Genomic DNA, 13,324 nt, shown 5'->3' with positions numbered 1-13,324 from the left:
ACAGACACCTATTGCTCCTCCCAGATCAAGATCTGGATCCAGACCTTTGAGTCGCTCCAATACATTTAATAAGTCAGATATTATTCATGAGCACGGTAGTCAATTCATCGGCACATCTACTATTGCCGAGGATTATGAAACGGATTTTACATCATCACCATCATCATCAGCTCAGGTAAAGGCATCATCGATAACTTCGACAGAAGAAGCCGCTCAGCGAGGAGAAGCCGCCCACGGTGCTGAACATATACGAAAGAAAAGCTCAAACAACACTTTGAGACGTCAAGTGGATGAGTCTTCCATTCACTTCTCTGAGTCTTCAATCCCTACTAGCTCCTCCTCAACTTCTAATCGTCAAGAGCAGCCTTCTACATTTGGAGAAAATGATCAAGGAGTTCGGCCTATTCTTCGCAAACAGAAATCCACTGACCCAGCTTTGCTGTATCATCAGTACCAACAGGGACCGAATACGATCAATGATAAACCCTCCAGTCATCATGCCTCTGAGAGACGGCCTACTCATGATCGAAGCCAATCCATTGGAGATCCACAGCACACTCTGGAGCGTGGTAGATCACAACGGCAGGAAGAGTCGTCCTCTAAAGGCGGGATGTTCAAATGGGTTCGTTCTCGCAGTAAATCTAAAGACGCCTCTGTCTCTCGTCATGCTCAAGAAACCGTAAGCTATATCTGCTGACTTGACTTCAAGATACATATGATCAAAGCAAAAAAGAAAAAGGCTAATTAACTTTTTATGTACTCTCCACCGATGAAAAAAAAAAAAAAAAAAAAAAAAAAAAAAACAGCCTTCTTACCCGGAATATAACCCTGCTCTGATTCCAAGTCGCAGTCCCAGCTCTGCTGGTCAGCGAGCCAAGTCACTTCCTAGAAAGCCATCCAACCAAAACCTTCATACTAACAATGACAACTGGCCTCCATATCCGGCTGGTGCGCTTAATGGGGCGCCTGGAACGCCCGGAACATCAGGAGCGCCAGGTTTACTACCTCAGCTCAGTAGATCGGCATCAAAACTTGGTGCTACTTCATCGTCCTCTCAAGAACCTTCTGGGTCCAATACTTCACTCAACGTTAGCACAAATACGAACACAACCCATCATGATAAGATGATTCGAGGCATGGGTATGGGAAGCACGCCAGTTGCTCCGTCCGTTCTACTTACGCCTCAACCTTCGTTCCAGACAACGCCAAATGCAAATGCCCAATCTGCTGCAGCAGGTGGAATGAGGAATTTGGCTCTGGCTATTATGAAGCAAGACAATGGGATTTCTGGTGCAAGCGAGCTACAAATGCAGCAGCGGCACCAGCAACTTCAGCAGGCTCAAATCTTACATATCCAGCATCAGCAACAACGGCTGGCTGCAACAATAGGCCATACAACGTCACCGCCAGGTACACCTACTAGCCCTAAGCAAATCAGTGCGCCACAGAGTAGTTTATCTTCCTCAGCATCTGCCTCAACATCAACAGCTGGAGCCACAGTAAATGCACAAACACAGCGTTTGGTTGCCACGCGCATCTACATTCAAACCGAAACTGATTTCAAGTCAGTCAACCTTGCACCAAACTCTACTGCTCTGGATGTCCTGCATATGCTGGAGCAGCGGGGCAGTTTTGGCGAGCGGGGAGACCCTCGTCATCATGACCGATGGACTATCTTTGAATACTCTAAAGAATTCATGATCGAACGTCCATTGCGCGATTTTGAAGTTGTATTAGACATTATGAAAGTTTGGGAGACTGATAAAGATAACAAGTTCATCTGTAAGAGCTTCCCCGCGCGAGATGAGCTGACAGCAAAAGAGGTTTTACGCTTGGTTGGGCCGGGTCAAGAGAGCTTTGTACGGCCCCATGGCTGGGTTCATTTAGAAACAAAAAAGAACAAGTGGGTCAAGCGATATCTGCATATCACGGATACGGCCGTCTATCATTCCAAAGATAACAAGGTAATAAGCGGGCTGATGCAATGAGAACAGAGTCCTTCATGAACGAATTAATTGATTTGATCTGACAAACATAAACCTTCTTCCCCGGTCTACTTGATATAGTTCAACGGAGAGAGTATGCTTTGCATGCTTCGCAATTTCGACGTGTATGCCGTACAAGTTCCACGCAAGAAAGCACCTACGAAGTTTGGATTTGCACTCAAGTCATCCGATAGCATTCATATGTTTGAGACACCAGAAGACGACTATATTCACTACATTTGTACAGAATCGGGTGAGTCGCTTCGAGAATGGTTGGTAGGTCTTCGTGCAGCTAAGGTAGGAGATATGATCTGACGACAAGCGCATGGTGGACATTGTCTTTTTTTTTTTTTTTTTTTTTTTTTGTTTACTTTATTTTATTAAAGAGGGAAAAAAAAAAAAAAAAAAAAAAAAAAAGTACTCATAAATATTCAAGGGTGTGTTTATAGATTGTCAATTTGCAACATTGATCTTTCTAACGACTTTGTACTATTTTACTTTGGTTCTTTTTCATGTAGGGAATATTCATGTATCATGCAAACCCGGAGATGGTGCGTGAAGGACAAAAGCATGCAGTAGAGCTGATGTCATCAGGAAACCAGGATGGATCAATGCGAGGGAACCTTACAGAGGAGCAGGTGAGCATGGCAGAGGCGAAGCTTGCTGGATTGGGCTTGTCTTTGAACGGCAACTTGTCAAATAGATTGCGCTAGATACTTTTTCATTTCTCTATTTTTTTTTTTTATTTTTTTTTTACGTCTTTTTGCCTTTCGCAGAAAAGGATCTAAAGAATGACAATAACATTATGAAGACAGACCAGATCCAGAGCCAAAACAAAGGCAATTTGACATTATGTCGCTTGTTTATGAGCACTTGGAACATGAAAGGATCTAAAAAAGGACAATCTATGGAGGATGATCATAAGATGCAATCATGCATGATGACTTGATCTTATTGAAGAAAAACAATCTTAATTTGCTTAACGTTGCATTCCTTGGGATAGATATTGGAGTTGGGCTATGCTGACGGTAAGACGGTACAGGGGATGGTAAACAGGCAGGGAGGCAGAAAAATTCAAGGGGGTTGAAATCCATCATCGAAAGTACAAAAGACGAGTGACCAAGTGAATATGGATTTGACAAAGCATTCTTTCTTTTTCCCCATCTAAACGTTCTATGTTTCCTTCTAATTGTACTTCTCAGCCATCACTTTTTAGTCATCTTGCTACAGAAATCTCTCCTTTTTTATTTCCTCTCTCTCACTCCCTATTGTCGCTCTACACTCCTGCTGCTCTACAGGCTCTTCTCTGCTCATGTCTATTCTATTCTAGCGCTCGTTGATGCTGATGCACACAAGTGCGATGTTTGTCTTGGAAACTACATGATATTTATTCAGCTCAACCTCTCTTTACTTTCTGACTACTTTTGAATCCTCCCTTCTCTCTTCCCCTTTCATCTTCTGTTTTCCTCTTCTCACAACCCTTATCCCTTCTCTCTTCTACCTCCAATAGCTCACCATTCAACAAACACAATCACAACCATTGACATCTATTACGAGCATATCCTCAACAGGTCTTGAATCCCCTATCTCTACTGCTATTAGTGGTACTTCTGCCTCTACGCTCTTGTCAATATCCTTGGCCACTACGGCTTCATTTATTGAGGAGAACGATTCTTCTGTGTTACCTATTGTGCATTCAATTTCAACTTCAACATCAACATCAGATTCGGCTCATTTCGCTGCTAACTCTGCAGGCTTTGCGCACACTCACTCTGGCCCAGCAGACAAAAGCCAAACTAATAATAGCAGCGCAGGATTTCCAATTGCATCAAATATTAACACGAACACAACCTCGGGCCCGCGTTTAGACTCCAGCACAGGCACAGGCACAGGCACAGATATAGTCAATAAGACATATTCAAAAACAGGCCCAATCGGAGCCAAGATCACCCAGACCATGCCATCAAGTAATAACAATAATGGCTCTAACACGACTACAGGAGGTTCTGCTAATTCAAAGCACCCCTTTATGGTAGGAAGTTTGCTCCAGCAACGGGTTGAAGCCGAGAAGCAAGAGATTGAAAACATGAAGCAGCAGCTAAAAATGCGAGAACAAGCTGGTGTCATTGGCGCTTTGCGTGGTGCTGTGGGTTCATCTGGGATAACAAACGAAAGCACGACTAGTTTGAATTATTCTCCGGGATATGTTCAACAGCAACAGTTGCAGCAACAGCAGAACCAACATCAGCAGCAGCTGTTACAACAGCATCAGCTTCAAATGCAACAACTTCAACAGCAACAGTCTGGGCCTAGATTTGGTGGTCCAGGAACCCTGATCGAAAAGGGAGAGGCTCGTACGGCGCAGTTGCTAGAAAGGTCCAAAAGTGCAGGTACGGGACTGATGCGCCCCTCAGCGCATAGTTCCAAGTCAGGCTATCAGAAGACACGGTCCAAGAGCCGAGGCGCTCCTGAGGATCGCGTACCGCTTGGAGGCAATGCCTCGCCACATTCTCAATCTCCTAAACTGCCTTCCTATTCCAACGGTGGCGCGCAACCAGTGCCACAAGGCCCCCTACTGCAGTTCGAGGATCCTAATGCTATGATTCAGCCGGGATTGTTGCTCTCAAGGGCAAAGTCCGCAAAACCAGCACTGAATAGCGGAAATAAAAATTCGGGCACAGGCAGCCAAAACTCTAACGGGAGCTCCAAAAGTAGGCAAGTTACTGGAGGTGAAGCTTTGTCGAGTCATGGCAATCGGCCTCGAATCAAACCCTTAATCGATCTGAGGAACCATAACACAGGCCAGGATGTCATCAAACCAGGGTTGCTTACGAACAGCAGCTCGAATAGCAGTAGCAATAATACGCAGGTTAGCTCATACTCACAGTCAGCAAAGTCACCACAAAGGCGTAACAAGCCCTTGCTGGAATTTTAGGCTCAGAATATTTAGTCCTGTTGCCACCAAAAATATCCTGCCTTTTAAGGGTTATAATATATTACCAAAAACAATAATAAAAGCCACACTCAAACCATTTACGCATCAAATGCAAAAATGGGTTTTGCTCCATGTACAGGGCAGCTTGGTTGTTCGCATTCAAATGCGACATCCCTTGTATGATATTGCAAATCAGCATTCAAAAAAAATAGCTTCCAGTTGTTGTTTCCCAGCAACTAAATGAGTAGTCACAATTGTTTAGAACAAGGATTTGACTTATCAAAAAAAGAAAAAGTTTCATTCTTCGCAATTGCATTTTTGCAAGGTAGAGTTGGGAAATTCACAAATAAATGGGGCAACAACGACAACGGTAACAATAATACGGAACAGCCTAATTTCATTCTGACACCATTTGTCGCCGTTACTCTCGCGTCTCTCTCTTTACACAGTTGGTTTTTAGACATTTCCACGAAATAATTAAATCATTTTAAATGTCATAGCATGCAATAATTAAAAAAGCGATCATCTATTTTGTACGCCAATATCGAGAACTCGAATTCAGCCAACCTCGTATACTATTGGAGGTATGCTTCGGTGTCCTTACTACATTTGTGTTAAGGCTCAAGGTGATTTTTCTTTTTCAGGGAACTAATAAATGCTTATAACTATGTCTTTATTGATCTAGAATAGATTGGATTTTGAACAATCGAACGATCACTGGCCTAGCTTCCGGGACATTAACACTTATCGCTACTGGATGCCCCTCCTAAGTCGGGTACTGCGCCCGGCAACCAAGCGCAAGTCGCCTATCCGAAAACAGGGGCCTTCATCGACCTATTTATTATCACCTTTTATGTCCCCAAAGGCGTCTACATTGCATACCTATTCAGATGTTTCTGCTACTCGCTCGCGGAGATCAATTGGACATTGTGTTCCCAGTAGTTGCCATCACTTGAATCAAGAATTGATGTTACATCTTCGACTATCTCGCCTTTCCCGAACACCACAATCACACTTTCAAAAAACACACATTGCAACATTCTCAGACCTCTATCCTATTTTTCGATTAATACTTGAATCAAGAAGTCATGTTGATCAACAATCATATCAACTACGCTCCAAAGGATCAGGCGCGACTTGTTTATTGCAAAGTAACAACAATCTCCGTGTAAAAGCCTGTAGGAGATCTTCAACAACCTTTACTCTGCCCAAAAATAGCTGCCAACTAATATCAGGACGAATCTACTCCAGGGAACGCAATATATCATCTCACACGCATACCTCACATTCATTACCACTTCCCTCTTCCGCAACCTCAATACAATACGACTCATCATTTCGAAAAGAAACACGATCAATAATACAGTCTGGTCGTAATCGGTCGTATACACCATGTCGGTCTATTTCTCATCAGCATAGCATGAGGACTTTAGAGGATGTCACGGATTTACGGATACCTGAAGAGTTTCTCCCAATTGACTCTTCTCATCAGATCGTCATTCCTCCTTCGCCAACCACCTTCAAAAACTGGGTTGTCTCCCAAATTTCATGTGTTCGTGATCTATTCCAGAAACAGAGCTATATGCAGGCGCTAGTTGTAATTGATAAAGCCAAAGAGCATGAGTATATGAAGGGGTTTAGTACCAATCCATCTTTGGCGTCCAACGTGACCCTTCGCCATTTACAGGATCTTCATCTTGTAGAATACTGCTGTCGTCTCGTATGTGCGCATGAAGCGACAATAGGCAATATTGACATTGTCGAAACAATGACCTATCTCAACTCGGTTTGTCTAGAGCCAATAAAGAAGCTACAGACACGGGGAATGACAGACTATAGGACAACATTTCAATTATCTCATGATCCCTTGATTGATTACACTCTGGCTGTTTTAACTAGGAGCTGGAACCGACTTTTTGCGGAACGAGAGAATGAAAATCTACCTCTTCAGGAGTTGTCAGCTGATCAGGCTGCGTTGGCGTCAACTTCTTTACCTTTTCTTAAGGCTCTCATAGTTCGTCGGCTCTTTCCTTCAAGCACCTCTATTCTAGAAGATCCCTCAGCAGTTAATGAGCCTAGAGCAAACCCACGTAGGGCCACTCTTGAGATTTGTCTGGCGTCTAACGATCGAATGAGCGCAATGCAATGTATTTGGCTGTGGGAGAGACGGGATCGAGAAGACTGGTTGTGTCTTTGGAGTCAAATAGAAACTCGACAGTGGCTATTCACGCAATTTCTTCAGGACAATAGGCCAGATTGGGTTATAGACTTGTTTAGGTTAGCTTCACGTGCTACAGGAAGACCTCAATCATGGATCCAAGATCTTCTCGATATAACGTCCTCACTATTGCCTCCTGAATCATCTTTCATCGGTATTCGGACACTGAGAGAAATTTTGCGGTTGTCAGAGATGGATGCCACTGCCTTTTCCAAAAAGAAGCAGTTTTATAACTTGGATTCGTGGAAGCGCCCAGATCAAATACGCTCGTGGTTATCAGGACTTCAAGAGTTAACTCTTGTATTTAGCAGCCACAAATATTCGACAGAAGTGCATTTGTGGCGTGAAATAGCAATGACAGGCGTCCTCTTGAATACTTTGGAAAAAGATGATATCGCTCGCTCCATCAATCCAATGGCTCTAATGACCGATGGCTTGTCCAATTCGCTTTTACAACACCATCTCACAAACAGTATCCCAAGCCCGCCTTTAGATCCTGGAGTTTATAGCGACTCTCTGACAGAACTACTGGAAGAGAAATCTGCCATTGGAACGAATACTTCGACGCTAGGTGAAGACTTTGCTTTGTTCAAGGGATTCTCACATCAAAACGCGGTGGATGCGCCTTTGTTGCTTAAGCAAACCATCCGAGACCTCATGTCACACTGTCAGCCTGATAAGACATCTACTGAGTCAATTTTGAACACCTATAAGATATTTCTTCATGATATTGCTCACCATGCTGCCTTTCGACTGGGGAATCTGGGTCTGTTATCTCAAGTCATGGAACTTAGGTTCCAAGCGCTATATGGCGATGCGAATTGGAAGAAAACAATCGCTCTAGTAAGGACTGAGGGTACAAAGGTTGTTAGCCGTCAGCATCGAGCTCAAGGCCCACACAATTTGGAGATGGTCGCCATGGATGAAGTTCGCGAGTTTGTGACGAAACACATGGGACCTACACTTGCAAAGATATGCGCTTTCAAGACCATGGCTTCAGAATCGTCTATGAAGAGCTGGGATGGGCAGCTTTCGGACTGGGTTATGGCCATAGCCAACACTTCTGTTACTGCAGGATCTATGGCAACAATCATAAAATGGAAAAGACCTCTTGAACCGGGCCATCACGCCTTCAGCTGCGTTTTGACTTCGCTTTTAGACAGTCATGAGCTTGATTTGGCAGCTAGCCTTTACACGCATGCCTATGGACCCCTACACACTTGTGAATCCAAATCTTTGAAAAGCACGTTGCTCACAACAGGAAAGCTTAGAATGTTGATTCAGGCGCTCGCGACATCAGAGAAGGATCCTAGACACCTGGAGCAAGCGCAATGGATTTTTGACCGACATTTGGAGCTCGAAAGTGCCCAGTTAGAGTCTAAAAATGAACTCAGTCAGTGCTCATCGGTAGACATCCACATCGTGACAGAGCTTGCCGGTGCCTGGTTCAGGCGTGCAGAGTTTTCCAAAGCCCGCCATGTAATGGAGATTATGTGGAAGCAAAGTATCCAGCCCAACATGGTCTTTTACAACACGTTACTCAAGTCACTATTGGATCTTACACCACAGTCAAGGGCTGGAAGACGATCAATGGCAAGCGGAAAGCAACACGGAATGCGTGATCTTGGTCGAAATATGATGGTACGGCAGTTGATAAAATCGAAGAATCAGGATGTGAGTTTTCCAAGCCTTGGGTCGAATTATGTGCGTTCGGAACTAGACGATGGATGGGATCTTTTTCAAAGCGTTATCCATAAAGCGTTGGAAGCACCATCAAAAAATGCTATTGAACCAACTGTTGGTCTTGACGCCATGTCTGTAGTTAAGAACCTTATCTCTCAATCTAGTCCTCTTTCGTCATTTGATGAGGGTCGGTTAGATATTGGTGAGAGAACATACAAGGGTGAATTTCGTCCTGATGCATATACATTCTCCATTCTTCTTGGAGCATTTGCACTAAGAGGCGAGATCGAGCCTATGTCCGAACTGTTTGTCGAGATGAAACAACTCAAAATAGAGCCGGACGCTGTAGTTTGTAGTATTCTAGCGAACGCCTTTGCCAAAAAAGGGGATCTCAAAGCGGTAGGTCGCGTAACTCAGGAGGCCAGGAATCGTAACATGGATCCTGGATTGTATCTTACCAATATGGTCTTGGACAGCCTTGTCGAATCAGGAGTCTCTGCCCAAAGATTACGTGAAGCACTGGATAGCACGATCGCAGGAATACAGAGACTTGATACGGAGATGTTGGATCTGGATTCCGAAATAGAAATACCTGTTCATAGGCCTAGTAACATCCATTCTCTGCGAGGACAGCAACAGGGGCATAACCGAAACTATGATCGGGGAGCGATGCGTTCAGAACAAACTGTTGCTGTAAATCATGGGATTGATGGGGTTACTCTCACGACGTTGATCAAATATCATACCCGTCAAAACGACTTACGCTCAGCTCAGGAAATACTCCAGCTCATGTTTCAGGCTGGGTATGTTCCGGATACACGCGCGTACATCCTTCTTTTGGCAGCAAGCATCCGAACGCGGGATATCTTTTCTGGCCTGTCAACGATACGAGCAATGAGGACACAAACCAAGGAATTTCCGGATGCTAAGGCCTGGAAAGGATTATTACGGTGTGCTCTGGACTTGGAAACGAGCGAATTGTTCCTAGTGCGGAAGAGGCAGCAACAGCAACAGGGACAAGACACGGTCCCGAGCTGGATCTCCGGATTGCTGTCCAATCCTGATGTCACTGATAGCCATGTGATGCACTCAAGGGGTCAATTTTTAGTCTTTGTGTTGAAAGAGCTTGAAGTTGTGCTTAATGAGATTAATAGAGCTCAAATGGATGCTGCTTTCGATATGAGTAAGATCCCGGTTGTCATTCCAACAAAGAGACGAGTGAGCCCTGCTGCTGACTACCTTTGGAAAATCTTAACCACATCCTGGATATCAGTAGGAGAAGACCAGAACAAGAACAAAGACATGTCGATAGATTCACGGCCAAAGGATGGAGATCAGCGTATCTTAAATCCTGAGGTTAAGGGCAAAAATGGGCTCTTACGTCGTCTGTTTAATCATCTCCTTCGAGAGCCAAATAGGACTATTAAAAGCGACGATGTCATTCAGCAGAGTGAAGGTGAAGGTGAAAGTGACGTTGAGACCGAGGTCGGGAAGAGAAATGGAAATGAGCAGAAACAAAGTTCTCAAGGCCATAATCTCCGTGAACCCCGTCGTCATCGTCGTTGTTGTGATAATCCTGATCAGCACTGGTATGCAGGGCTTACTGTCGAAAGTATTGAATCGATTGAGCAACGTTGTGAGCATGCCATCTGGCTTGTGCGATTGGTTGAAGGATCAGGGATTGAACTTGGATCACAATGGAAATGGAGTGTAGTTGGACGAAAAATTCGGGCGCTGACGGGACGCGAACCGGCAGCGGTCAAGAAGCAACTCAATCGCCATGGATACGATTGATGTGGCTGTTAATAGATATATATCGTATGTAGTAATTTTTTTTAAGATATAGCTCCGAAGCTGAGATGTCTCTTTTGTACTTTTGTACATCTTTTTTATTCCTACAACTTGTACCACCAGACTAAATATTAAAATAAAGGCACACACGCATCGCATGCATGCATATAATTAAAATAATTTAAAGTGATGAATTAACGGTTATTCAATTGTGGAATAACCTTTGTTTTTGTGGACATGAAGCCAAGTTGAATTGCTTGGCTAATAGATCACGGCCATTAGGTCTCTTCTAGCAGTCTACTGGTGTATTGAATAGGCAGGATTAGAAAAAAAAAAAAAAAAAAAAAAAAAAGAGAAAAAATCAGGGCATTTTGCATGAAATAGTGAGCAAAGTATATAGAAGAGTGAGCAAAGCTTGTTTGTTTGCTCATCATCATCCTGCACATCCTCACCATCAACATCTCATCTTCCTCCTCCTCCTCCTTCTTCTCCCTCTCATCTCTCTCATCTCTCTCATCTTTCTCATCTTTCTCATCTTTCTCACCTCTCATCTCCCTTTTTTATTTTTATTTTTTCTTTTTCATCTGTCTTTTTCACACCTAATATATCCTTCTTTTCACACATTTATTCTATTCACAGTACACACAGTACACATAATACAAACCATTTGGTGCGTTCGTTTCCACATTTCTTCACTCTCTCTATTTCTCTCTTGGTACTTCCGCTTTACTTCAGTATCTTCGTCGTCATTTCTCCACTCTTTTCCTATCTCTAGTGTAAAGAGGTTCAGCCAGAGATTTAGACCTAAATCGATCAATATCCTCCGAAGTTACAATTATAGACACCTTTTCATTTATTTGGTCATTCTACTTGCCGCTTTTTCTGACCATCTCACTTCATCACTCCTTTAACTTTATCGGAGGATTTCCAAGTGCCAACAAAGCTATTAGTCTATAGCCCATTGTGTCTCCTACACAGCACATTGACCCTTGAAAATATCTCTGTTATTTTATTTCACACTCACTCCTGTGGGCGGGCATGAGCACCTCTTTCTCACGTTCTCTTTATCACATTCATGCTCTTCCCTTTCACTCTTCCCTTTCCTTTTACAGACTTATTAAAGCTAATATTACACGTTTTATTCCGGCTTCAAATGCTATTTAGGATTAGAAATAAGAGACAGGACTTCTTTTATATAATACTGTCAATTAACAGATTAATCCACTCAGTGATTTCAACTATAAGGTATTGTGTTGCAATTGCTCAGTCAGCATTCATTTTTAATATTCGCACCCTTCCTTCTCTTCAACCCCTGAATTGGGATGAAAAAGCGCGCAACGTGGCTATAAAAAATTCTATTTGTTTCATTTGTTTCACCAATTGCCAAGGTGCATTAAAATTTTTTTTTTTTTTTTTTTTTTTTTTTTTCGGTGAAAACACAATTTAGACATTTAATCTCCGCATGGCTTCAAGACTTGGTGGTGTGAATGGACTGGCATCCTCACTACGCTCAGCAGTGACCACGTCCTCAGACATGAACAACACCAGCCAATATAATAACCATAATAGCCATGCAGGTCAACGGGGGCAATATCAGCGAGATATGGATGCAACAGTACCTGACTCAGATTATAGTACAGATGAAGAAGATTATACCTCTTATATTCAAGAACAGGAACAGCACTTTCGCAAGGGGACAACACAATCATCTGGCGACAGCAACTATGGTCATAACAATAATAATTATAATAATAACACCAGTAGTGCATCCAATCTCCGTCAAATACTTCGCGACGAAGATGAAGATCAAGAAATGTACGATGCCAATAATAACAATAACATGAACCTGGATAACAGCACCAATAATCAAATCGTAGATGCTCGTCAGAATGAAATTCTAGGAGATGAAGAGGACGAATTTGATGAGGATGAAGAAGACGAAGACATGGAAGACGAGGATGATGATCGGTCTGAGACAATGTCGTTAACTGAGGATGACATTGATTTCAACCTTGTCTACGCATTCCACACATTTGTGGCGACACAAGAAGGTCAAGCCTCAGTTGTTCGGAATGATTCTTTAATGCTTTTGGAAGACACAAATGTCTACTGGTGGCTAGTACGCGTCCTAAAGACAGGTGTTATTGGATATATTCCTGCTGAGAATATCGAGGTAAATAAGAAAAAAAATGACTAATAGTATTTCAAATTTAGTTAAAATACCCAATTGACTAATGTCTAATTGACTATATATGTGTAATGCAGACACCCTTTGAGCGCCTTGCAAGATTAAACAAGCATAGGAATGTAGGTTTGTCTGCTCCTTCACCAGAATGGGGCACATTTGATGAACATGTTCGACCACTCAGTCCAAATACACTCGCAGCGAGATCCTTCAACAGGCGGTCTGTCATCTTTACGCAACAAAACGAATATTTTGGTGCGAGCGAAAACGAATGGGGTTCGGATGAAGATGGCGAAGGTGATGAAGATGATGACTTAGGATCGTATTATGAAGAAGATGAAGGAGAAGAATACGATGACCATGATGACCATGACCAAGGCGGACAATCAGGTGGCAAGACGGCATTACAAATCGAAGCAGAGAGAGTTGAGCAAGAAATTTTACAGGAACATAAACAACAACAGCAACAGCAACAACATCATCAATCGAGGACATCATCAAAGAATCAGGGTCCTTACGGCATGGAG

The 13,324-nt window shown here is 43.1% G+C and overlaps 4 protein-coding genes across 4 annotated transcripts; all 4 read left to right on the top strand.

Annotated features, from left to right (window-relative positions):
- Positions 1-1,323: 1,323 nt before the first annotated feature.
- BCR41DRAFT_353152 (hypothetical protein) lies at positions 1,324-2,700 on the top strand (the record flags this gene model as incomplete). The annotated part of the gene is made up of 3 exons (XM_022024084.1): positions 1,324-1,964; positions 2,067-2,282; positions 2,504-2,700. Exons 1-3 carry the CDS (start codon positions 1,611-1,613, stop codon positions 2,696-2,698), a joined length of 765 nt encoding a protein of 254 aa, XP_021881707.1. The 5' UTR covers positions 1,324-1,610.
- Positions 2,701-3,519: 819 nt separating this feature from the next.
- Positions 3,520-5,007, top strand: BCR41DRAFT_353150 (hypothetical protein). Its single transcript, XM_022024083.1, has one exon. It carries the CDS (start codon positions 3,943-3,945, stop codon positions 4,918-4,920), a length of 978 nt encoding a protein of 325 aa, XP_021881706.1. The 5' UTR covers positions 3,520-3,942; the 3' UTR covers positions 4,921-5,007.
- A 477-nt stretch (positions 5,008-5,484) lies between these two features.
- On the top strand, positions 5,485-10,757 carry BCR41DRAFT_55850 (hypothetical protein). Its single transcript, XM_022030906.1, has 2 exons — positions 5,485-5,504; positions 5,611-10,757. The coding sequence occupies exon 2, from the start codon at positions 5,678-5,680 to the stop codon at positions 10,613-10,615; it is 4,938 nt and encodes a 1,645-aa protein (XP_021881705.1). The 5' UTR covers positions 5,485-5,504; positions 5,611-5,677; the 3' UTR covers positions 10,616-10,757.
- A 283-nt stretch (positions 10,758-11,040) lies between these two features.
- Positions 11,041-11,546, top strand: BCR41DRAFT_386330 (hypothetical protein; the record flags this gene model as incomplete). The annotated part of the gene is made up of 1 exon (XM_022027778.1): positions 11,041-11,546. A coding segment is annotated over one exon (483 nt), but the record flags the coding sequence as incomplete, so codon positions are not given.
- Positions 11,547-13,324: the final 1,778 nt, after the last annotated feature.

Source organism: Lobosporangium transversale (genome assembly GCF_002105155.1).
Source record: "Lobosporangium transversale strain NRRL 3116 chromosome Unknown BCR41scaffold_17, whole genome shotgun sequence".
Taxonomy (NCBI): domain Eukaryota; kingdom Fungi; phylum Mortierellomycota; class Mortierellomycetes; order Mortierellales; family Mortierellaceae; genus Lobosporangium; species Lobosporangium transversale.
This window is presented reverse-complemented; position numbering and strand designations above follow the sequence as displayed.